The sequence below is a fragment of the Myotis davidii genome, unplaced genomic scaffold (genome assembly GCF_000327345.1).
Source record: "Myotis davidii unplaced genomic scaffold, ASM32734v1 scaffold93, whole genome shotgun sequence".
Classification (NCBI taxonomy): domain Eukaryota; kingdom Metazoa; phylum Chordata; class Mammalia; order Chiroptera; family Vespertilionidae; genus Myotis; species Myotis davidii.
In genome coordinates this window covers 2,269,337-2,293,575 of record NW_006292095.1, presented here as the reverse complement: position 1 = coordinate 2,293,575, position 24,239 = coordinate 2,269,337, and the positions used below count along the sequence as shown (strand labels likewise).

Here is a 24,239-nt window from a genome sequence, read left to right as displayed (position 1 = left end):
CAAGGGATATAAGAGAGAAATCTCTGTACCTCCCTCTTAATTTTGTTGTGAACTCAAAGCTGCTCTAAAAAAATAGTCTTAAGTTAAAAAAGAATGGCCAGTGTGGGGAGATAGGCTGGAGGAGTTTAGTCTCTATACAGAAAATGTGACAATATCTTATGAAATTAAAACTCTATGTTTTCTTTTCTAGGAAGTTCCCTTTCTAGGAATTTATCATGAAAATATATTTGCTTGTTCATTTTGTGTGCTAAGTCATGTATGCAGCATGGTTATTCATTACATTATGTATAACAGCACAAAAGTAGAAACATTGGTGTCCAACTGCAGAAAACCAGTTAACTAGTCTTACAGTTAAAAACAGTATACCTGCAAAAAGTGAGGGAGCTATGTATGTGCTGATTGAACACTCTTCCATGATATATTGAGCTAAAAACAAAACAAAAAGCAAGGTGAAGAGCAGTGTTCATAATATGCCATCTTGATTGTTGCCAGACTGGGGGCACATAGAAAAGAAGTTATGATTTACTTGTATAAGCATAGAATAGTGGGAAGAAAACGAAGCTGGTAATACGGTTGTACCTGGATAAGAACTCTGGGTAGCTGGGGGACATTTACTTTTCACAGTATACCCTCTTTATCTTTTCAGATGTGCCTTATATCCATAGGTTTTGTATTCAGAAAGTCTGAGTGGTCACAGATTATATCATTGGAGTTGAAAACTGTATGAAACGGGTGTGTTTTTCTCCCCCATTTGTATCTGCCACCTGTTGCTCTGCTCAGTGCCTTTGACCTTGATGGCTTGAGAAGCTGGCACTGACTCTAGGCTAATCCTCAAACAGTCTCCCACCCCCAAAGCATATTGACGTTTGTCCTCTGGATTTGTGTGACTGACGGTGTTTCTGTTTCCACCCCCAGCTTTGGCAGCATGTAAGCAACTTCTTGCCAAGAACCCAGGTCACTGCTGAGAAAAGGGGGCCTTAGGGAGAAGAATATCCAGAGGAAGCCAATGCCAGGAGCGTCTGGAATTACACTCACCACAGGCAGCATGAGACATTCTGTGCCAGCATCTGTGTCCTGCTGGCAAAGACTGCAGCTGTCCAGGTAGGAGGGTCCTGGAAGCAGCGTGCGCCAGGAGCCTCTGGAGGAAGAATGGGGCCAGATATGAACTCTCTACAACGAACCAATTTTCAGCTTGCGAAGGAATTTTAAGTAAAACAGTTATTTAATTTCTACATATTCACGTTCAGTAGCCTTCTGTGTGAAGTGCCAGCAGTCACCCCCCTCCACTGGAGTTATCAGGATATTTCTGGCACCACGTTGAACTCTTCTTGGTACTTCTGGCAATGACAGAGCTTCAGGACAGATTTATCTGCTAAATGCGCTTGGGCAGGAAAAAAAGTAAAACTCTGGAAGCAGCCTAAGGGCAGCCTGAGAGATCCCTCCCTTGCTGCTCACTGTCACAAAGTCAGCCTGGACTCGAATGCTCACCCTGAAGATTGATCCTGCCTCATTCACCTCCCGAGCCCGTCTGTTCCGGGGAGATCTGGTGTTTGTGGGCTGCCTCCTGTGGCCCTTTCTACTTCATTCCCCTCCCATGCTCTCTCTGATGTGAACTTTGGCATGGAGTTTGTTTTCCGTTGGGAACTGACTCTGTTTCCCCGGCTGGTGCTGTCTGAGAGGACCATCTGAAGGCTGTGCTTTGTTCTTGGGGAGGAGGGCATGGCCTTGCCTGGACCCTCCACCATGTTTCTGCTGCTGCCTTTTGATAGCCTGATTGTCAACCTCCTGGGCATCTCCCTGACTGTCCTCTTCACCCTCCTCCTTGTTTTCATCATAGTCCCCGCTATTTTTGGAGTCTCCTTTGGTATTCGAAAGCTCTACATGAAAACTTTGTTAAAAATTTTTGCGGTGAGTTGTGCTCTTTACAAATGGTTGCTTCACAGAGGAGGAAAAGAATTGTTGTTCTTGGGTCGATTGTTATCCCTATTGGATCTGAGAAAGTTGGGAGAGTGGGAAGTAGCATTTTGAGTGAAAAGAATAACTAAATGTGTACTTGGGAAAGCCTTTAGCAGTCTTTCTTTTGAGGGAAGGTACTTGTATGTTCCATTCATCTCAGCAAAGAACCTAGCTAACTTTACATGTTCCGTGTTTATTTCAAAGAGAATAGCTTAAAATTGAAGAAAAAAATTGCTGCCAGCTCCCACTTCCTATGTAACAGATACTGAGAGATAAAGCTGCTGCTGAAATATTCCCTCGCTGATAAGTATGGGAGAGTATTTTCTCTCCTTCAAACTTTTATTTTAAATAGGTTCTTGCTTTTCAGACCAAAATCATTAATGAAAAGGGGCATTTGATGAATTGTTTTATTAGAGATAGAGAAGATGGATAATAAATTCCTTAACATATGTCAGAACCTAATTAATTATACTGCTGAGCCAAACTGGTCATAATGTAAAAGAAGTGGGTGAGAAGTGTATTCCTTGAAGCTGTTCTGTGCCCCAAGACTTTTATTTTTGAAATGTATTTATTGATTTTTAGAGAGAGAGGAACATCAGTTTGTTGCTCCACTTATTTATGCATTTATTGGTGGATTCTTGTGTGTGTCCTGACAGGGGATTGAACGTGCAACCTTGGCGTATCGAGACAGAGGTCTGACTAACTGAGCTACCAGGGCAGGGCCCAAGATTTTTAATATCTACCCAAAGATTTGGTAATTTATTAGCAATATCTGTTTTCACTCATTACCAAATCTTTATTTTCCACAACTGAGATCATGTATATTTGAGAAATGCACTCATAATAGTAAAAACATGTTCGATTATTTGTTCGTATAGTATCTAATAATGGCTTACGAATAATTTCATTCATTTTTCTTTGCGGCTTTATAATTCTGCAGTGGACAGGGTACCTATATTTTATCAATAAAGAAATAGAGGCTCAGATAGTGAGCTCTATGAAATGTTATATTACAGTGGGAAATTTTTTATGTATATCATTGAATATTAGGTGTTGTTTTGACATTTAATATTTCTTTAAGAGTATGATTTTTTATATTTTTAAAAATTGAAGTGAAATTGACATAAAATTAACCATTTTAAGGTGAACAATTTAGTGGCCCTTACTGTATTCACAGTGTTATAAAACCACCAATTCTACCTAGTTCCACAACATTTTTATCACTCCAAAAGGAAACCTCATATTTATTAAGCAGTTGCTCCTGTTTTTTCTTCTTCCAGCTCCTGGCAACCAGGAAGGAGCCTGTTCTGTCTCTATACTTATTTATTCTGGATATTTCATATAAATAGAATCATATAAAATCTGCCCTTTTGTGCCTGGCAGACTTCATTTATTTAGCATAAAGTTTTTGAGATTCATCCACATTGTAACATGTTTCAGTACTTTTTTTAAGGGCTGAATAATATTTTATTGTGTCTATACCATAATTTGCTTTTCTCTTGGTGGACTGTTTCTACTTGGCTATTGTCAATATTGCTGCTATGTATGTATACATGCACTTGTTGAAACCTGTTTTCAGTAATATGATTTCTGAGCACGACTTACGGTCTCCTGGGTTATTAAGTTCCTTGTTACTCGGGAAGAGGTATGGAGAGCAGCAACATGAGTATCACCTAAGAGCTGGTTAGCAATGGAGGGCTCACGCCCACTCCAGACCTACTGCATTATATTTTGCATTTCATTGAGATCCAGGTGCTTCATATGCACATTAAAGTTTGAGAAGTGGTAATCTACTCAGTCTTTGGACTAGTTACTAATGTATAATGTTTATTTTAATAAGCCAGGAAATCTCATTTTCTTGAATTTCAATCCAAGAAAATCTTCAGTAGAGCCCAGGGTTCATGTGGACCATATAACTTAACTACCCATGCCATTTGCCACTGTGAAAAAAACCATACATCAGTATAGAATTAGTAGAAAAGCTCATAAACTTTTAGAAGACAACAGATGATTAGCTTTAATTCAAATTTATAAGCCAGTGATTAATTCATAGCTCTATGGAAATCCTTATTTTTTAAAACATAGAAATAGGAATTATCAGCCTATCTTCTGTAGTAGCTAAAATTTTTTAACTTGGCTTACTTGGGTGGGACAAAGGCCTAGAACCCATGTATATTCTCTGGTCCATTTTGACAATATTTCCCAAAATTAACACTTGAAAGGTCATAGCCAGGTGAATCGTTCTTATTTTGACTATATTTTTAAATGTACATTCTTGTGACCTTTAGGGTAGATTATAATTAATGAAGGAAATTTCATTAAGTATATATTGTTGGGTTAATCCATAGGACAGGTAATTTTATACTATCAGATACTCTGCTGACCACATCTTGAAAATCACTGGTTTGGGGCACTGTGATTTAGAAATGATAATGGAAATAATGTGTGTGTGTATGTACCCATTTTTTTACCTCAAGATTTAGAATTCAAGAACTATATTTTCACCTCTTATTCCCAAGAGGTGGTATCAGGCATTCAACATGCCCTTTGGCTCCTGTTGAGCATCATCGTTAATTAGTACTTGGTGACAAGCTAGAGTAAGGGGTAGGCTAGCAAGAACTGATATGTATCAGCAAGGGCATAGGGTGCCTCTCCCTTTAATAGAGGTTACTGCTCTGAGTTGATCTTAATGGACAGTAAGAACTTAATGCTATTTTTTTTATTAGCAGTAGTATTAGATATAAGTTGGATTTGTCCAAACTTGTTTTAGATCATGGAAAGCATACATCTGTATATTCATGTATACATCTAAAATACACCTATACTGTGGGTGTTTTTTTAATAGAGGAGAGATCTTTATTTAGCTTCTTCTCAGTTTTCTTCCAGCTGCAAAGTTAAATTTATCAACCCTCTTACATATAACTTGATATATATAACTTTACAGCTGGAAGAAATGTTAAAGACCATCTTAATTCTATGGGTTTCTCTCAGCCAACATACATCTGAATTACCTGAGAAAGCATTTTAAAAGTACTTATTTGGGAGCACTAGAATCTCCCCAGAGATTCTGATTTAATTGGTCTGGGTGGGCATTTTTAAAGGCTCCCCAAGTGATTCAAGGATCTGCCATCAGTAGATGGAGTCTGGTTGATTTCCTCTTGAATGGGAATCTGCCTGTGACTTGTTTTTCACACGTAGAATGTTGTGTATGTGATGCTGTGTGACATGTGAGATGAGGTTAGAAAAGTCATTGTGACTGCTATCTGGCTCCTGGGACGCTTGTCCCTGGGACCCAGATGCCATTATTGTGAGGAAGCACAGGCCACGTGAAGTTGTCCAGCTCACAGCCCCAGGGGGGCTCTGACAACCAGCATCAGTGCCACATGCAGAAGTGAGCAAGTCTTCGGAGAGGCCCAGTCCTCAGCTTTTGAGCCACCAGCTGATGCCAGACTCTGCAATTTGCAGATTCCTGAGCAAAATGCATAATGGTAGTGTTTTCAGCCACTGACGTGTGGCTGCTTTGTTATGTAGCAATAGATAACCAGACAGATATAATATTAAATGCTTTTAAACATCCATTCATCTTCTCCAGCTTACAACACCTTAAAATTTTTTTGCATTACCTTTCAGTCTTTGGCAATACACATTCATATTTTATGGTTGTGTTAATAGCATGTACATAAAATTTTGTATCTATGTTTTCTTTTCGTCAGCCATTTTTGTACTATAATAAATAATCTTCTTTATAAAGATTATTAAAACTGGATATCTAATAGTCCATATTCCTGTGCATTTGGTGGACCTGAGTAAGCCCTGACTGAATAACTAGTTTACGATTAGTTCGTTTTTCTGTGTAAAAGAACCTTGTAATGATACCTGCCAAGGAGGGAAGATAGAATATGGATCGGTCAGTGTCTTTTCTGTACCCTCTCCTGGAAGACTTAATTCAGTCCTATTAATGCTGAGTCATGGAAAATCTTCATGTGCAGAGGGCAGTATGTTAAATGTTTTAGTTTTCTTATAATGTTTGTGCTTCATATTTACCCTCAAGACAGTGCTGGTATTATTTGGGGTAGAATTTCTAGGAGTGGACTTTCAACTAAGTTGAGAATGATTTGGGCAGGAGGAGAGAATAAAGCCTGGTTATAAAGGAGAAAGATGATGAAAACAAATGGGCTGAGTTTTCTTGCCTGACATGGAAAGGGTTGATCAGGTCAGGTTAGAAAAGATGGGAGAGTTTTAATCTGACCAACACTAAACTCCAAGGTGTAATTGATTGGTGAGGAGTCATAGGAACCATGAGGAAATGGAATAGACTGTACAGGTAGTGGGAATGGGGTGGGATGGGCAAGAGATTCTAAATCCAGGGCATTTCCCACCAGCTCCTAAATTTGGCCTAAGTCATAAAAGTTTCCAGTTGGCTTCCTTATCTAGAGAATGGGAGTAGCAATACCCACTTTACATGATTTATAAGTGAAAGAGGTCATTTTAGTCAGATATGTCCTCCCTGCCCCGGTGAGAAGAGTGATTTTAACATAACCTTGAGTCGCTTTGAAGATGAAATCAAGAAGATGAGAATATGATTGTGATGGGGTAAGTGACTGGAAGTAGTTTTAGGTTTTATCATTTCAGGTTTATCTTTTCATATGGATCTTGATGAAAGGAAATACTGGGAGTTGGTTGGTTAAATGCAGCCTATTGACTGCCTACTAAGAGCAGGGCACTCTATCAGATTCTGCTGCAGTTGCAAATACGGGTAGGTTCTGGCTCCTGCCCCTCAAGGTATTATAGTTAGAAACCTATGCATGCATAACTGATTCATAATGTGATGCCAGCTAAAATACATAGGCCACAGTAATTCTGACTGCAGGAATTGGGTAGATAACGTTTCACGTAAGATGTTGGCATTTGAACTGGATCTTGAAAAGCCAAAATCATTCTAGACGTACAGATGAGAAAGTCTTTTTTAGAGACAGTGCATAGTTCTGTAGAGCAAAAATGTTGGGTGCATGGAGGGAATGAGGTAGACCATAAAGCCGAATATTTTTTAGGCATTGAGAAGCTATTGAAGGGTTTTGTGTTTTTTTTTTTTTTTTAAGGCTTTCTTACTGATTTTTACAGAGAGGAAGGGAGAGAGAGAGAAAGAAAAACATCAACGTGACAACGAAACATTGATCGGCTGTCTCCTGCAGTCACCTTACTGGGGCTTAAGCCCACATTCTGGGTATGTGCTCTGACCGGGAATTGAAGTGGCAACCTTTTGGTTCATAGGACAATGCCCAACCAACTGAGCCACACTGGCCAGGGCATTTAAAGGGTTTTGAGCAAGGAAGTGACACAGACTGGCAGCATATGTTCGGATAGGTTGGAGGAAGGGAAGAGCAATTAAAGAGCTGTTGTGCATTAGTAGTGTAGGCAAGAGAGAGATTGGAGTGGCATGACACAAGAGGCAGCTGGGAAAGACTGCCTCGGGAGCATTGGTAGGAGTTGGTGACAGATGGGAAGCCTGGAAGCTTGGGTGACAGGTATAGTGATCCCAGTACCTCAGGAGGAGAGAGGAGGGAGGGGCGCACACCGGGGCTTGGAAGGAGGTGTGTTGCCTTTAATTCTCAACCTGGTTGGACTTGGTGCAGGAAGACCAGCGGGTGATTGGAATTGTGAGGTTGGAACTTTGGTGCAAAGTCAAGATTTGTAGATCTGGCAGTTTACTTAAAGGTTATAGCTGAAGCAGGGAGAGAAAAGAGTTGTTAAAAGATGTCGCCTTTGCTTGGGACTTAGAAGGTAATGGAGGATGGGAGCTGGATTTTTTAAGATCTGAGTCTTTGGGTATATCTAGTTAGTTCATGGGAAAATGCAATGGAACTGACTGAAAAGGAGAGGAAGGTTTGCGCTGAGATTAGTGTGGCTAAGACTGTTAGACCTCACTCATGTGATTAGTTCCTAAATTAGTTCCCAATAGAATGAATGCCCAACAGAAGGGCACCATCGAACCCTCTGCACGTCTAAGGGCAGGGCCTGCATTCCACCTGCCAAGGTCTGCGTTGGGTTTAATGTCACCTAAGAGTGCAGCATTGTTAATGTCCTTAAATGGTTTCTTCTCTGTCTGCTAGAAGCTAAAAAGGGAATAATTTAGCAGTCTGATACTGACAGTGTAGTGAATGGCATTTCATAGAGGAGGAGAGGGCTTGATAGGGAAATTAACTGTGAACCTAGGGTTCTCAGTTTTATTCTGAGTATCAGAACACTGTACTTTTTAAAGTGACAGCGCAGAGATGCCAGTTGTGTAGTTATCAGGTGTTGCTTCATTCAGTCCTCTGTGCCAGGGTGAAGTAGTCCAGCCATTCCTTCACAGGCTGTTCTGAGCTGATAACCTGGTCCCTCCAACTCTGCCCTCTTCCCCTACTCTGACTGGACAGATCTTTCCTAAACAGAAGCATTTTGTAATGTGCAAAGCAGGAGGGCAAGGGGATGTTTATGACCAAGCTTTGTCATAGAGCTAGGAGACACAGAATACAAAAACCACAGCCATCTAAAATTTTGCAGAGTGAAGCAGTCCTCACAGACATAAATTCTAATGCTCAGGAGGCCTGATATCATGTATTACCTGTCTATTGCATCCTGATCTGAGTATCAGAATTGTCACTACAGAACCAATTCTGATTGTGTACTTTTATTTGTGCTTGCAGTACAAATACAGAGTCTTGGCCAAAATGGAAGGCCCTTTAAACTCTGGTTGAGTGACCTCTCTGTATGGCCAGGCTTATAAACGTTTTGCTCCTTATTCACCTCTTCCCTAGATGGAATCCCCAGATGAAATTCACCTTCCTCCATTTTAGGAGTTATTTTTACATTTTCTTCTAGAAAAGGTCGTCTATGCATAGAGCCAAAAGACATCAATGGCTAAATATCTGAAATACAGAAAATGGGTTAGGAGAGTTTTCTTGCCGTAGACCTGTCTTTGAGTGGGTGACTCTGTAAGCCATCTGTTTTTTTAGACAGTGGAGTTTGAAGAAATTTCCAGATGAGGTCAGATCACTGATTACACTTGTGTCCTGCTTTTGGCACTGCTAGACCATGCAGAGCAATCTTGCTAATACTTCAGGCTCTGCCAGAAAAATCCACACCGAATGCTTAAGGGCCATGTGGATTTTGCTGTGTCATGGGATGAGAGTGTTCATTCCCACCTTGCGTAACTGGAAACAGAAGTTTGAAAGACACCTTTTAAGATATCTGTTCCATTTCTTTGATCACCATGGACTTAATTTTCTATTTGATGACAGTGTATTCCTGTAGGTAATAAGTGAGCTCATGTTTTCACCTCTCATTATTTGATAGTGGGAGAGACCCAGCCTCTGACTCTCTTTAGTTAAGAGGATTTTAATGAAGGCCGGCTGGTGTGGTTCAGTGGTTCAGTGTTGACCTATAAACCAGGAGGTCAGGGTTCAATTCCCCGTCAGGCAAATGCCCAGGCTGTGGGCTCAATCCCCAAAAGGGGGACGTGCAGGAGGCAGCCGATCAGTGATTGTCTCTCATTGATGTTTCTATCTCTCCCTCTCCTGTCATCTCTGAAATCAATAAAAATATTTTTTAAAATATTTTAATGAAGGAAGAGAAGCTCCGGGAAGAGTCTCTCTTTTCTAGGTCTCTTCCAGAGTCGATTGTTATTTTAGTAATGAAGACAATTAGGGTATTATGCAGTCGCCCAAGTTCTGTTATGTACATAGTTTCATTTGTCTAAGTCAGGGGTGGGGGACATCTGGCTCCTGGGCCATATAAGGCCTGATAAATCATTTCGTCAGGCACTGACAAGGCATTAGGGGTAGCTAATTAAATGTTTGACCAAATACAGCAGGCTAATTTTTAAGTTGATAATTTTGTATGGCCTGCGAATGATATTACAAATATCCAAATGGCCCTTGGCAGAAAAAAGGTTCCCCATCCCTGGTCTAAATGCTCTTGTGATGTAGGATGTTGACGTGCTATCATTCTCTTCTGTAGATAGAAAAGACCAACTTTCAGAGTGTTGGCATGAGTGATGTAAGGGACATATGTGTCAAATTTTTTAAATTTCAAAAGAGTGGTCTTTTTTCTTAATACTTTTTTTGTTTTTTAACAACGACCCACTCTTAGGTCTTTCTATATTAAGTGGGGTTCTCCTGTTAAAAGTTTACACAGAGGGTGAATGGACAGTCCAGACATATATATTACTTAAATCCATTTTTCTACTTGAAAATTAAAATTGTCGCTTTCTTGGAATAATTTGGGAGGTAGGCAGCATCGGGTGGCAGGCAATAACTTTAAAAATGCTTGATTTTAACAGACTGTCCAACCTCTGAGGAGGGCGGGTGGTTAGAGATCAACCAAAGGACTTGTATGCATGCATATTAGCATAACCAGTGGACACAGACACTGGGGCAGTGGGGGATTGTCCTGGGGGGTGAGAGTAGCGGAGGGGGGGGGTCAATTGGGGAAAAAGGAGACATATAAAATACTTTAAACAATAAAAAAATTATAATGAAAAAAAAATAGATGCTTTTACCAAAAAAAAGTTAAAAAGTGAAAAAAAAGCTTGATTTTGCTGTTTGTGAATAGCTGCTATTTGGCAGTAAAGAGGAATATATGAGGTCCGCGTACAGTCAGCTAGGGAGCTCCTTAAGGAACCTGAGACAGAGATTTAGGCAGTGAGAAGCTGGAAACTTACCTATGCCTTTTAGTCTACAGCTCTTTCCTGGAGGAGACTTAACTCTTGGTCTTAGTGATCAAGCAGGAGGCCTGCTCTAGCAGGAGAGCTTTGAGCTTGCTTTTACAATGGGTGCTTTCTTGGCTACACTCTGATCTCAGGTGACAGGGCTTGAGGCTTTCACAGAATGGAATTGGGGTTGTTCACTGAAAGAAAGGATTTTATTCTTGATTGTTACCGTTTTCCCTCTGTAGTGGGCGACCTTGAGAATGGAGAGAGGAGCCAAAGAGAGGAACCACCAACTCTACAAGCCCTACACCAATGGTAAGACTGGGTCCTTATCCTAAACGCTCCCTTTGAAGTATGTTCCTGGGTGCTGGACTCCCACACAGACTTCACTCTGTCAGAGGTGGGCTGTGTCCTCTGAGCATCCTTCACACGCTTCCTCCCAGCACGCTGCTGACGGGGTGTTCTCTTTTGCAGGAATTATTGCAAAAGATCCCACTTCCCTAGAAGAAGAGATCAAAGAAATTCGTCGAAGTGGTAGCAGTAAGGCTCTGGACAATACTCCAGAGTTTGAGCTCTCTGACATTTTCTACTTTTGCCGGAAAGGGATGGAGACCATTATGGATGATGAGGTGACGAAGAGATTCTCAGCGGAGGAGCTGGAGTCCTGGAACCTGCTGAGCAGAACCAATTACAACTTCCAGTACATCAGCCTCCGGCTCACTATCCTGTGGGGCTTGGGAGTGCTGATTCGGTATTGCTTCCTCCTGCCTCTGAGGTGAGGGCAGGGCCCGAGGGGGCGCCACAGGACCTGAGTTGCCGCCGCCTAAGCCCCATGCATGATCTGCTTACCTTTGTTCCTGCTTTGTTTTCCCATTTTAGAAAGGATAGCAGATTCTTTCCTTGGCCAGCCCCTCTGGCCCTTGGAAGGGTACTGGTGATCATCCTTTTAAGACCCTGATTTTCTGCATATCAGACAGAAATGGGTTTCTAAAGACCAATTGAGTGTCTAAATCAGTGGTTCTCAACCTTCTGGCCCTTTAAATACAGTTCCCCATGTTGTGACCCAACCATAACATTTTCGTTGCTACTTCATAACTGTAATGTTGCTACTGTTATGAATCGTAATGTAAATATCTGATATGTAGGATGGTCTTACGCGACCCCTGTGAAAGGGTCGTTCGACTGCCAAAGAGGTCATGACCCACAGGTTGAGACCGCTGGTCTAGATGGACAAAACACAGGGGAGGGAACATGATGTGCTCTCTGGCCCCTCCTCCCTGGGCAGGCTGATTCTTTCCTCTAGTACAGAGGCAATATTGATCTCGGTCTTTCTGTACCGTGTGCTTTGCCAGATGCTGGTACCTTCAGGCTCTCCTTCCTGTTGCTTCACAGAGAAGCTGTGCTTCTGCCAATGGGAAGGGGAAGACAGCAGGACAGCAGATGCCTGCGGGCAGAACAGCCAACCAACGATAGGATTTGCCATCATTCTGGCTGCTTCATGCCTGAGGAAATAGTGTCAGTTCAGAGCCAAATCCATAGTCGCTATCAGTTTTGAATCAAAATGATCTCTGGTTCTGCTAGGCCTGCTCAAGTTTCCAGATAGAACTCGAGTCTAGGTCAGGGATGGGGAACCCTTTTTCTGCCACGGGCCATTTGGATATTTAGAACATCATTTGTGGGCTATACAAAATTAACAACTTAAAAATTAGCCTGCTATATTTGGTCAAACATTTAATTAACTCACCCCTAATGCCTGGACAGGGCCAGACCAAATGATTTATCAGGTCTTCTATGGCCTCTGGGCCGATGTTCCCCACCTCTGTCCTAGGTGATTGGGTCTTGGGGTTGGTTTCATGATGCCGCTTTCATTTCCCACATTCAGTTCTATATATGGTGTGAGGATTTGTTTGCTGTGTTTTAATTTGTCTTCTCATTACAGGATCGCTCTCGCTTTCACAGGGATTAGCCTTCTGGTGGTGGGCACAACTGTGGTGGGATACTTGCCAAATGGGAGGTGAGTAGAATGAGAGTGTCCATGGCCGAGGGGTGGTTAGTTCTGGAACGTGGCTGCAGTAATGAAGGCCAGGCTACTTCTCTGGGTGCAGCCAAGCCACAGAATCTTAGGTGGATGAAATAACCCAACAATAAACAATGGCATCAGCACTGTAGTCTTTTATTACCAGTCTAGCTCTCTAACCCTCACACTCTTCCTATTTAAAGACAAAGGAAAGAAACCACAAACTGTAGAGTCCAGTTTTAGCAAGTTTTACAGCTAATCTTTACCTTTAAGCATTCTACTGTGTTAATAAATTGGTAAAAGGATAAGAAATGTATATAGGGCTTCTTTGTTCTTTGAAGGAGAAATTTGTTTTTTCTGGGAAATTCTGGAGCACATAAGCCTCTCCTCTGCCCAGGCTGGGTAGGAGGTTGGACTCTGGCCTTTCTTTGCCTCAAGGGAAGGAAAGGAATCTAGTAGACTCACCTGTGCAGGAAATTCTAGGGCTATGAATTCTAAACCTTTACTTATGAATTTAACAATTCTCATCATGCTTTGTTTCCTAATATATGGGCATAAAGATGCTAATAAATTACAGGGTTTTACCATATACACTAATACTTACAAAATACTTTGCAGTCATAAAGGACTGTAGGCTGTGATAGTTAAATTGTTGGAGTCAGTAACTTCCTGTCTTCTGACATGTAAAAGAAAATCAAAAATCTTTTGTCCTGTTGTTGCAGGTTTAAGGAGTTCCTGAGTAAACACGTTCACTTAATGTGTTACCGGATCTGCGTGCGAGCCCTGACAGCCATCATCACCTACCACGACAGGTGAGTGGTACATACAGAGGGAAAGTGGCTCTGGCAAAACAACCCAACTACAGCCAGCCAGCCGGGCTCTTCTGAGCTTTCAGTTAGAGTTAGTGAAGCCGAGGTGAGGGATGAGCCCCAAATGAATTGTTTCACATGAATTTGTATTGCTTTGCGTACATTCTAAACAGGAAAAACAGGCCTAGAAACGGAGGCATCTGTGTGGCCAATCATACCTCTCCTATTGACGTCATCATTTTAGCCAGTGATGGCTATTACGCCATGGTAAGACTTCTTCCTTTGCTTCTTTCTTCTTTCTTGGGGCAGGCTTCTTACTTTAGAGATTGAGTGGTCAGGTCTGGGAGGCTTCTGGGCCCCTCACTAAGCTCGCTCTTAAGAGTATGAGCAGGTAAACATGTTTATGTACGGGCTCCGGTCTAGATTTTTGCCTTTGTTGCTTCTGAGAACTCCTTGGGACTTTGATAGCAGATATTCTGAGCAGAGTGACTGAAAATGTGGCTGGAGATTAGGCGTGGAAGGCGGGGAGACAGGGAGGGAGGATTTGAACGTACTGGGCTCCAGGGCATTGGAGAATCTGTGCAGGGGGCACTTTACACAGGTGTCATTCAGCTTCCTTATTTCATTTTGGGATTTTCAGCTGTGCTTTGTATTACACATCTCTGGTATCACTGATTAAAAAGAGAAATGTAAGATTCAGGGAGGCTATAGTGGTTTCTCAATAGTAAGAAACCTGTGGTTATCAATAAAATGTTAGAGTGTGAGAGGTTGGTGTGGTTATCTTGTGGGATCTGGGGCTTTCTCCAGAGAGTGGGGGGTTTGTATGAAGATGGCTTCACTACCAGCTATTTCTTTGTCTGAGATTAGGTGGGTCAAGTGCACGGGGGACTTATGGGTGTGATTCAGAGAGCCATGGTGAAGGCCTGCCCTCATGTCTGGTTCGAGCGGTCTGAGGTGAAAGATCGCCACCTGGTGGCTAAAAGGTAAATCAACAAAATGCTATCGTCTATAAGACCAGTTACAGAGGAAGTATGCATTTTAGAGGTAGTTATCCCTCCACAGTAGAATTGTGGTGTCTTCTAGACTGAGCCTATACCGCTTTCATAATAAAAATGTTTTTTCTAAAACATGAAATATAAAAATGTATACAAACCCTAATGTTATTTACCGTTAGTAATGTGTCTAAACCTTTCTAATTTCTTGCACCCCTTGTAACAAACAACATATGCTATTTGAAATCTCAAAAGGAATTATCATTACAAATAAAAACAAACTTAGAGCAATGCAACAAAGTGCTTCCCTGTTTCAAGCTTGAAAAAAGGACTAATCTGGTGCAAGTAATGGCAGGAGCTTTGCAATAAATTGAGAGGAATCCAGACCCAACTGAGACCACCTTTTATAGGGACACACGAACCTGCCACTGAAGTCCCTTTGCTGCCTCTCTCAGGGACAGGGTGTAAAGCCAGGTGGATGTAGGCCCAGCGTAGCAAGGCGGGTAGAAGTTCTATAGCAGGCATTATTAGGGGTGCTCTTGGCAAGGCCCCATAGCAGGTGTGTCCTGCAGACAGTCCCAAGTCTGTGCAATGTCCTCTGTATACAAACTTTAATACTTAATGGAGTAATTGTATGAATTAAATAGTAGTCATCTCATTTTCCCTGTCCTTAGGAGTTTTATCTTTGTGAGATTTAGATTTGGGGCTTATAAAATAGAGAGTCATGTTTGTTCACTTGTTTTTGTGCAGCATCTAGTATCACATCTATGTAGGTTATTCATAAATGCATTCTGGTGATAATGGACTAAGGCTGTCTGACCCTCTGTTTTATTTTTCTCTTATAAAGACTGACTGAGCACGTGCAGGATAAAAGCAAGCTACCTATCCTAATCTTCCCAGAGGGTAAGAAGCCGTCGATCACCACCGAGGCTGCTGTGTGTGTGTGTTGGGGATTGGGGTTGGGGGGGGCGGGTGTCGCACGTGCAGGATGGGGACACTGGAGTTGCCTCAGCACCAAGTTCCTCAGCCTTTGTTGGAGTTGTCTGTTTTCATGAATAATGTTAGGTCCTTTTAGATTGGTTGTGGGGCTAAAAACGCAGAATCCCTTCTGTAGTATTGTCTTCAGCTTCCTGTAGAGTTATTACTGAGACCTGCCAAGTCTGCAGGCATATTTGGCCTTTTATCCAGGCTGGTGTGTGCTCATCAAGGACTGGTCCTGTCGTAAGAGAATAGGAAGTGACTGAGTATGTTGCTCATCTCTCTTAAATGTTCATTCATAAGCTGAGGAGAGGACAGATTTATCCTGTTTGAAGAGTCATTAGAACTGTTAGAAAAAGCATTTTATTCTCTCTTGCATTTTAGGAACCTGCATCAATAATACATCCGTGATGATGTTCAAAAAGGGAAGTTTTGAAATTGGAGCCACGGTTTACCCTGTTGCTATCAAGGTACAAGACCTCTGAGGGTGGTGTGGTCATTGTGGCTGCTGCCAGGAACAGGATGCAGCCGGAGAAGGTGGAGGAAGGCGCTGGTGGCACCATCAGCGGGTTGATCTTCTTCGGCAGAGCGGCCTGGGCTGGGCCATGTGGGGCGAGTGCTTGGGAGAATTTGGCCTTGTTCACAACCTGTTAGAAGGGACTGGGAGTCCTGGAATATGGAGCAGCCAGATTCCAGCCCACGCCTCCCGCCCCCACCAATTCAGGAAGTGGGGAACGCTTTATAAGCTTTGTGTTTCCCCCTTATTACCTGTCTTCATAAACCTAGCTGGGATGGAAGGTGTTCCACCTGAAGAGGTGGCTTACTGCCGGGAGTGGGAGTGCTCCCCAGTAGATCTGTGTGCTTGGTGGAGAGGCGAAGGTGCAAGGGCGCAGGGCGGCTCATCTGCGTACCAAGGACAGTTTATGAGGTGAAGTGGATCTTAAGGGCCTGTCTAGTCCATCCCCCCACCTTTTAGGAACTGGTACCTCTAATTGTTCAAACTCACCCAGAGAGATGGGACTCGTTTTCCCTTTTTCTCCTTCCGTCACCTCCCCCTTCATATTCCTTTGATTTTATAGATACACAGTATTGTTTCTAAACGTTTGCTGTTACATTATTCTGAACAACATAGGCTGTTGTTAACATGTTTAAAGTATTTAGATTGAAATCAGGGTAAAATAGTGAGGAAATTTGAGCTGTGAGGAAATTAGAATTTAGTCTCCATACTTTTGCAAGGGTCTGCCTATTGTCTGCAGGGCTTCTGTGAAAATACTGTTTCTTATCTTCATCTTGCCAGCACAGCTGGTGCAGTGGGGGCAGAGGTGCTCCTCTTGCAAATGCTTACAGGTGGGTGCAGCACCAGGGCAGGGGTGGCCGATGAAGAGTGGCTGCAGGGCAGCGGATCCAGGGCTGCTCGATAGGTTTGTGGGGGATGCAGTGTCTGCCGTGGGTGCAGGAGTGGAGAGGCGTTTGCTCCGCTTGCATGCCACCCTGCATTTTAGCGTGCTGAGAACTCAGTGCTTCCCCGTACGTGTGTATTAAAAACAAAGCACTGGACAGAAGCCTTCTCTGCTCACTGGACGACAGGGGCCCTTGGGTCTCGGCGGCATTAGCTCACCCGGAGGGACTGTGAAAACGCAGGTGCCGGGCTTGTGCTTCTGACTCGTGCTGGGCATTGCTGATGCCGGTCAGGAGCCACCTGGGCACCGTGCGCTGGAGCGGCGGTTTTAACCAGTGTCGGAACCTAGACCCTTGGGGCAGCTATGACTCCTCTCTAACAGAAAAGGCCTGTGAATTTTACATAACATTTCATTCCCGTCACAAGTTAAACTCCCCATGAGATGAAGAGCTCTGCTCCACGGATACTCTTCTAGTTTTGTGCAGTTTGCAGTAACCAAACTCGGATAACCTTAGCAATTTCGAGACTCTTACTACACTGCCACCAAAATTGTTTCCACCAAAATTGTCATTGTCTGATTTTGAGCAGTTCATTGCTGTTTTGAGTTTTTTGCCTTGTTTTTCTCTCTATAGGGTCTGCCCAGCGTGGAATAGAGATTCAGCCCTAAGCAAAGGACTCACACACTCACACATATCACATTTTTAAATCTATGCAGTATAGTTAGTGCTTTACAAAACAGGACAACACTGTAAAATCACAGACATGTTTACAACTCATTCTTCTCCCTGGTTTCCTTTTGGTATTATAATGTGAAGTCATTAAGCCTTCGGTAGTTGTATCTAAATTTCTTATTTTCTGTAATTAAATCTAAATGTCTTCATTTCAGTACTCAGGTTCTCAACTGGGCATAATTATCCAATTTCTATTCTGCGAATCATAAAACTTAGGCTTGCAAGGCCTGGAAGATCATCTAGGTCTGTGCCTGAGTGCAGGGTCCCCAGCACGGCCTCCTGCCTGTGTTCCTTCTGCGCTCTTCCCCGCAGGGGCGTTGTCCACACGGCTGGCAGCTTGGTTGTGTGGCATCAGCTTGAGATCCCACCTCCTCGTAGTTTTCCACTCTCTGGCCCTAGGTCTTAGCTTTATGATCACACTAAGCCAGTCTCGCGTCTTGTCTATGATAGACTTTCAGAGATTTGATACCAGTCCCGTGCTGCTTTGTGCAGGCATTCTCCTCAGGCTCAGTTCCTTTTGTTGCCTCTGTAACTCGCTCCAGGACCCCTCCCACCAGGCCTTCCGGCCACTTACATGAGTCTTCTGTTTGGTGAGAGTGAGGGTCACAGCATTGGCTACATTTCCCACAAAATCCTGTTGGATTTGCCTCCGTTAGAGTCGTTGGCAAATGAAAGTCTCTTACCAGCCTGCGTCCTGGTGGGAAGTGCAGCATCTCTGGGGCGGAGACCTGTACTGTCGCTGTGCGTCCGCTTACTCAGGAGCACTGATGGTCAATGAGAGCAGAGCCTCCTGCTTAAACAGATAACTAGCTTTGTTAGAGCGTAATTACAGAAGCAATTCTAATTGTTTTCTCTTGGGTCAAAGGCACTAGAAATGGTATTTAAAACTTGGTAGCAAACGCTGCAGACGAGGACACTTGTCTGAGGAAAGCTGCTAGGGGTGTCCACCCCAGGAATCTACAGATGTATTTTGGGTCAGTCAGGGAGGTTAATGTTTCTAGAGGTCAGAATTGCCGGGAGTAGCATTACTTCAGAGGTGTTTGTGGAGGGGCTAGAATCAGCTTTCTAATACACTGCCCCAAGGACGCATCATTGTCAGAACTGCTGTCCACTGTTTTTCAGTATGACCCTCAGTTCGGTGATGCCTTCTGGAACAGCAGCAAGTATGGGATGGTGACGTACCTGCTGAGAATGATGACCAGCTGGGCCATCGTCTGCAGCGTTTGGTACCTGCCCCCCATGACCAGAGAGGTAGGTACCCCGCTGCAGAGGTCTTCACTTAGCTCTGTGTGAGCCTGGGCTCAGTAGTCTTGTTCACTCTCTTACAGGCAGATGAAGATGCTGTCCAGTTTGCAAATAGGGTGAAATCCGCCATTGCCAGGCAGGGAGGACTCGTGGACCTGCTGTGGTGAGTCTGTGATTTTATCAGCTGGGTCTGAGGGAATGTCAGTTTCTGAAGGAAATGCTAAGTTGTTGACCTCACTTACGAAGACCCGTCCCCTCTCTGGTGTGGAGAATGAAGCTCATCAGCCCTGGGGCGTGAGCAGTTTGACTGCTCTCTCCTCTGTTACCCTGATCTCGGGGGACATGGAGCCCGGGATGCTTGGACTAAAGCAGTGAGTTGTAGCTCTGGGGTTGGTACCCGTCTACCAGGGCACCAAGCAGTCTTGTCCCTTCAGGTGGGGGAGCCCTGATGCTGATCTGGAAACCTCATAGGAGTCCTGGGCTCTGAGCTCATATATTTGGCAAAATTGGATCATCCTTAGAAAGGCACAAGTTTCCATTTTTGCATTTAGTGTGTTACCTACTAGGGCAGGAATTGGCAAACTTTTTCTGTAGCGTCAGTAAATATGTTAGGCTTTGTGGACCATGTGAACCATTAAGCTGCAGCTGCTTAATTCCGTCATTGTGGCAGGAAAACCACCAGAGTCGACACATAAACAAATGAGTGTGTGTGTTCCAGTAAAACGCCATTTCTAAGAACAGGTGTCAGGCTGTGTTTGGCCTGTGACCATAGTTTGCAGACCCTTATACTGGACTGTGAGGTAGTTACACTCCACTAACAGGAGAGTGACGGGTGAGTGCTGGCTCAGGGAAACCATTCTGGCTTATTAGGATCTCCAAGGTTAAGTGCAGGGCTCTGGAGGGCATTTTTGGAGTGGACATTGTGGGAAAAGTGTGGAAATTCACATTTGTGGGTGCTCCGTGCGATCTTCATCCTCAGAGGGGCTCTGTGAAGTATGGAAATTGTTGCTCCTATTTTTCAGATGACAGACTGAATCTCAGAGAGATTAAGTAACCAATATTCAAAGCCACAGAACAAACACTGGGGCCAGATTTTGAACTCGGGTCTGACAGGCTTGTAGAGCCAGAATGTTCATGCACTGCTCACGGTCCCTCTCAAGGCTAGGGGAAGACATGGCTGCCTTTGAAAGGACGCCTTTGCTGTGGATGTGAGAGGGTGGAGCGATGTTGGGTCTTGGGGTAAGGTCTGTCCAGTGATGGGGCTTCATCAGAGACTTCCACCACTACCACTCCGTAACTCAAGAAAAGGGCGGGTGGGGACTGAACGGGCATGGATTCTCTTTAGTCATCGAAGATGTGGTAATTCTAGGGTGTAGATGAAGAGTTGAGGTGACGAGGGGTGGGAGTGGAACTTTAGAAGCAAATCCAAGTGGAGCGCATTATTTGGGGATATGAGGAAGTGCTGGGATTCCCCATGGTACTGGCCCTGAGCACAGAAGGAAGAACACAGTATTTCCCCTGTGCTCATTGCTTGCATGAACTTGGAGAATCCTTGGATCTGAACTTTACAGATTTTATTTCACAGATCCATTTTACCGATTTGTTGTAAGTCTCAATGTTTCTAAAGCTTGGTTCACTTTCCATAATGCCAGAATACCTCCTTTGTCTTTTTTAAGATGAGGATGAATGTTGGAGTAGAAAGAACTTAAAACTCCTTGGTAGGTTTAAGCAATGACGGTACCTTGAACATGAGTCGTGAGTTCTGGCCCCGAGCAGGAGTGAGTTTTGAGGTAGAAAGGCTGGATTCCACAGTCCAGGGCTAGTTTCTGAGCTCACCCTGATGAGAGGCCGTGGGGGACCTTTGTTTCTGCAGGGGTGTCTTGGTTCTGGTCAGCATGGGGCAGTGGCTGTGGTGCAGGGTGGGCAGGAAGCTTCGTCCTTACATGCTGCCTTCCTTTCCCCAGGGATGGTGGTCTGAAGAGGGAGAAGGTGAAGGATGCTTTCAAAGAGGAGCAGCAGAAGCTGTACAGCAAGATGATCGTTGGGAACCACGAGGACAGGAGCCGGTCTTGAGCCCACACCTCGTGCTGGCCGGAGCCGCCGTGCCCGAATCCTGGCACTCCTGATGGGAGCCAGCTGGTGTCTTTGCCGCCGCCCCCACTGCTGCATTCCTTCCAGACTCAGGTCTTCGGGCTGCTCTGGGTCCTGGCGCCAGCTTCTTCAGGGCCGCAGGGCCTGGGCTGGCCCTCTGAAGCGAGTGCTACTGGGTGTTGCTGCCCAGGACGAGAGGCCTTCTTGTTTCTTTTACACTAAGTCCGTTGGAGGAATGAATGCCATTAAAGTCAGCCCTCCACCTGTGCACACGCGGGGCTGAGTGATGGGGAAGATTCGGCCACATTCCCTTGCTGGGCCTGTAGGACACCCACATGCCAGGGATGTGGCCGGGGGCAGGGCCACCCACTCGTGAGGAGAGTCACTGCAAGGCAGTGTGGCCGGCCAGCCCCAACATCGCCCAGCCCTGGGGCTTGGCGGACTGGATAAAGGAAACTGTTGTCTGCCGGGGCTTTCGGCAGAATGAAGTGTTAAATTCCCATGCAGTCACCAAAGGGCATGGGAGCAGGCAGGACGGACCAGTGACTAGTGTGTGGTGGGAACCAGGAGTCATTTCACGTTCAAACTCCAGTGCCCCCCAACTCCCATGTGACTTGCTCTTTGTTAACACGTGCCTCAGTTTTCCCATCTGTAATCTGGATCGGGAGGGGAGGGGTGGTGATACCTACCTCACAGGGTTGTTGTGGGGACTGAAGTGCTACTGTGCGTGTAGGATAATGGAGCTCAGTGTTCCAAGTCCAGGACCCTGAGATGTGGCAGGACCAGGGCAGAGCTTGGCGCTGCTGCCCAGGCTTTGGAGTTGTTTTGTGAGTAAATAAAATGGTCTCTGACGGTGAATGAATAGAGGGATTTTCCCTTCACTCTTTCTCCCCGAGATGTAACCCTAAGCAACACGTTTCTTAACAAAGTTACAGAACCCAGAATCCAGGGCTGGCGGGTGTAAGCTTGGCTTCTGGTCTGAGGACTAGCATTGTTCAACAGCTTCTGCTGATGCTCTTTGAAAGCATATCAGATGTTTGTTTGCACTTCTCCCTGGTTAACTTGGAATTCCCAGCAGGGATGGAGATGTGGAGTTCTGCACAGATGGTGCCCTGGGACTAGAGGTGTGTGATGTGGGCACTCTGTGTCGAGGTGGGCGAGAGAGTGCAGGATGGCCGGGGCAGTCTGTAAGGACAGTGGAAAGCCATGAGGAAATACAGGGCCAGGCAGGAGCGGGGCCCTGGGAGAGTCAGTGAGGGGCAGGACTGGCTGTGGTGTGTGTGCACCACACAGCCAGAGGGAACATGGCCCCTTGCGCCCACCTGCAGGCACTGAAGGCAGATCCAGGGCCAAACCACCCTCAGCTTCCGAGTCAAGGGTCTACCAGTTTCCAATCCCTCAGAAGAGAGCTGCCTCACCTCTGCCATATATCCTCTCCCCCACTTCTCTTCACTCCACGTGGCCCAGTCACCACACCTCTCGGGGTTTTGCACCAGCCGTGGTAAGTGTCACCTCCAAGTCCACCTCCAGCCTGCGATTTGGGGACGTGGGAATGAAGCCCCGCCCCTGAGGCTCCTGATTGATAGCACTTTGCCTGCCTCACCTGAGTGTAACTCGCCCTAACCACTGCCTAACCTCTGCCCCATTTCCTCTTACCTGCGACCCAGTGAAACATTTTACTCTCGAATAAAAACACTATTATGATTGCAAGAACCGCCTTATGAACTGCTTTACAAAGTATTCAGGAGGAAACAGCGATTATCAGCCTTTATAAGAGATGATATTTACAGTGTGTTCAAGCTGCTGGAATCATCTTTAAAAATGGATCTTGAAGACCAGGGTCCCTCTTTAAACTCCCTTAAAAAAAAAAAAGCCTGCTTGGGGGGAAAAAAGCCTGCTGATGAATACATTTATGATTTTCATAGGTATTTAATATTTTATCTTTATTTTTCTCACGTTATTTTCAACAAAACTCTGCTGATGACAAAGTATTGCAGGAACCTGGTTTAGAATCACTACTATGTAAAGAAATAACTTGTGGAGACTAAGCAATGATTACGTCCCTCTTTTACTAAGTGGGGAGAAGAGAGATGAATTACGCCGTACCCCCCACAACAAATCTCTAACATGTTAATTTAGCACTTGTTACAAGCATGCAGACACTTCAGACTGTTCCATCGTTCTAGCTGGGGACCCTGCAGGCCCCCAGTTCTCCATAAGTCAAAATGCTTGGTTTGGGATAACGGAGTTGGTCTTGTGGGGTAAAACTTAATGGCACTCAGGGATAATAACAGAAGCATATAAAATACAAAATACACTCCCTCTTGTGATCCCAGCAGCAAAGACGGGGCTCTGAGAACAGAACCAAGTGTGGCATTCATGAGTCGTGAGCACCAGCAGCTTCCAGTCCCACTTCCAAATCTATGACATCTTGGCTGCTTGGACTGGGTTTCTCTGACAGCTGCTTCCCCTGTAACTAAGGACCTGGGCTAGATGACCTCCAAAGCCTTTTCCACCTCTGCAGTTTCTGTAACTTAAACCATAGTTCAAACTTTGAGAAGCCATTTTAAAACCATTTGCTTCCTGCGAAACAATGGGGCTAGTGAAACTCCACCAGAGGGTGTTCACGCGCGAGGGAGAGTCCCCGGCCGTGTTGGTGACTGTGGGCCCAGGTGGGTTTGATGGCAGATCTTGGAAAGACTTTTTTTCACTCACATAGATTTTTTGCCCCAGCCAGTTAGAGAAGGAACTTTCTAAAGAGGGTAGTAAAATTCCCCTGCGAGAGGAAGCTCACTAGAAAGCTGTGGGCCGGGCCAGAGCTCAGCCGGGCTAAGGTTGATGGAACAGTTTGAGACGACATCCTCGTTATGTCCCTCTGTTACTAAGTGAGACAAGGAGATACGAATTATATCCTACAGTAGAACCAACTTTGGAACTTGATTCTTGACTGGGTCAGACCCATTCCCTGTTGCTGCTCTTCAGAGGTGATAAAAGGTTTGGGGTGAGGTGCTGGGGGGTGCTGCACAGAGCCCTGAGTGCCCAGCCCAGCCCAGTGCCGAGGCTAGGGCACGTCCTGTCTCTGCCCGCCACAGCAGCACCTACCAATGGTGGGACGATACATTCAGCCATTGAGGTTTTGGAATTGGCCAAAATCTCAATGGTCAGGAATAGTGTTTCCCACGGTCCCTGATGCATGAAAGTCCCTTAGTCATAGGCCCCATCCGCCTGCTGTGCATCCAGGGTGGCCAGCCTCGGTTTCTCTGGCCACACTCGCCTGTGTGGCCTGGGTCACAGGCTGGAAGGGCAGCTGCATGCACACTGGCTCTTGGACA

The 24,239-nt window shown here is 44.7% G+C and overlaps 1 protein-coding gene across 1 annotated transcript; it reads left to right on the top strand.

The window, feature by feature from the left end:
* The first annotated feature begins 915 nt into the window (after positions 1-915).
* GPAT4 (glycerol-3-phosphate acyltransferase 4) lies at positions 916-22,617 on the top strand. Its single transcript, XM_006765548.2, has 12 exons — positions 916-1,908; positions 10,891-10,960; positions 11,120-11,420; positions 12,585-12,659; positions 13,385-13,474; positions 13,645-13,738; positions 14,339-14,454; positions 15,311-15,366; positions 15,826-15,911; positions 18,694-18,822; positions 18,900-18,979; positions 20,781-22,617. Exons 1-12 carry the CDS (start codon positions 1,720-1,722, stop codon positions 20,887-20,889), a joined length of 1,395 nt encoding a protein of 464 aa, XP_006765611.1. The 5' UTR covers positions 916-1,719; the 3' UTR covers positions 20,890-22,617.
* Positions 22,618-24,239: the final 1,622 nt, after the last annotated feature.

Bases quoted from the DNA above. Each gene is read 5' to 3' on its own strand.
- GPAT4 (XM_006765548.2), top strand. From the start codon at position 1,720: ATGGCCTTGCCTGGACCCTCCACCATGTTTCTGCTGCTGCCTTTTGAT. The intron at 10,961-11,119 runs GTAAGACTGGGT...TCTCTTTTGCAG, and splicing joins CTACAAGCCCTACACCAATG to GAATTATTGCAAAAGATCCC. The intron at 15,367-15,825 runs GTAAGAAGCCGT...CTTGCATTTTAG, and splicing joins TATCCTAATCTTCCCAGAGG to GAACCTGCATCAATAATACA.